The following is a 507-nucleotide window of genomic DNA, read 5'->3' on the forward strand; positions in this document are numbered from 1 at the left end:
CACCACCACCCGCACCACCATCACCAGCAGCAGCAGCAGCAGCACCACCACCATCACCACCATCACCACCATCACCAGCAGCAGCACCACCCGCAGCAGCAGCAGCAGCAGCAGCAGCATACCTAGCGCTTCTCCCTGCTCTATGTATATAAGCATGGGGTGTATGGGGAGCTTCATAGTGAAGAACTGTCTGTACACCCGGAATATCGAGGCCCCTTGCTGCTGCATCTGACGCCACCAATACCTCTATCATACCCTCTCTGCATATATATATATACATTTATATATTTATTTATTTGTTTGTTTGTTTGTTTGTTTGTTTGTTTGTTTGTTTATTTGTTTATTTGTTTATTTATTTATTTGTTTATTTGTTTATTTAGTTTGTTTGTCTTTTTTATATTAAACCCTCTCTGCATATATATATATACATTTATACATTTATTTATTTATTTATTTATTTATTTGTTTATTTATTTATTTGTTTATTTATTTATTTATTTATTTATT

General features: G+C 35.5%; 1 protein-coding gene across 1 annotated transcript in view; it reads left to right on the forward strand.

Moving 5' to 3' along the window:
• Window positions 1–232, forward strand: part of EMH_0013780 (uncharacterized protein) — a gene marked incomplete at both ends in the record, with an annotated part of 738 nt that extends 506 nt beyond the window's left edge. Inside the window, one exon of the mRNA XM_013499925.1 lies at window positions 1–232. Coding sequence (XP_013355379.1) covers window positions 1–232 — 232 coding nt within the window.
• Window positions 233–507: the final 275 nt, after the last annotated feature.

The sequence above is a fragment of the Eimeria mitis genome, genomic scaffold, assembly GCF_000499745.2.
Source record: "Eimeria mitis Houghton genomic scaffold, Emh_scaff482, whole genome shotgun sequence".
Classification (NCBI taxonomy): Eukaryota; Apicomplexa; class Conoidasida; order Eucoccidiorida; family Eimeriidae; genus Eimeria; species Eimeria mitis.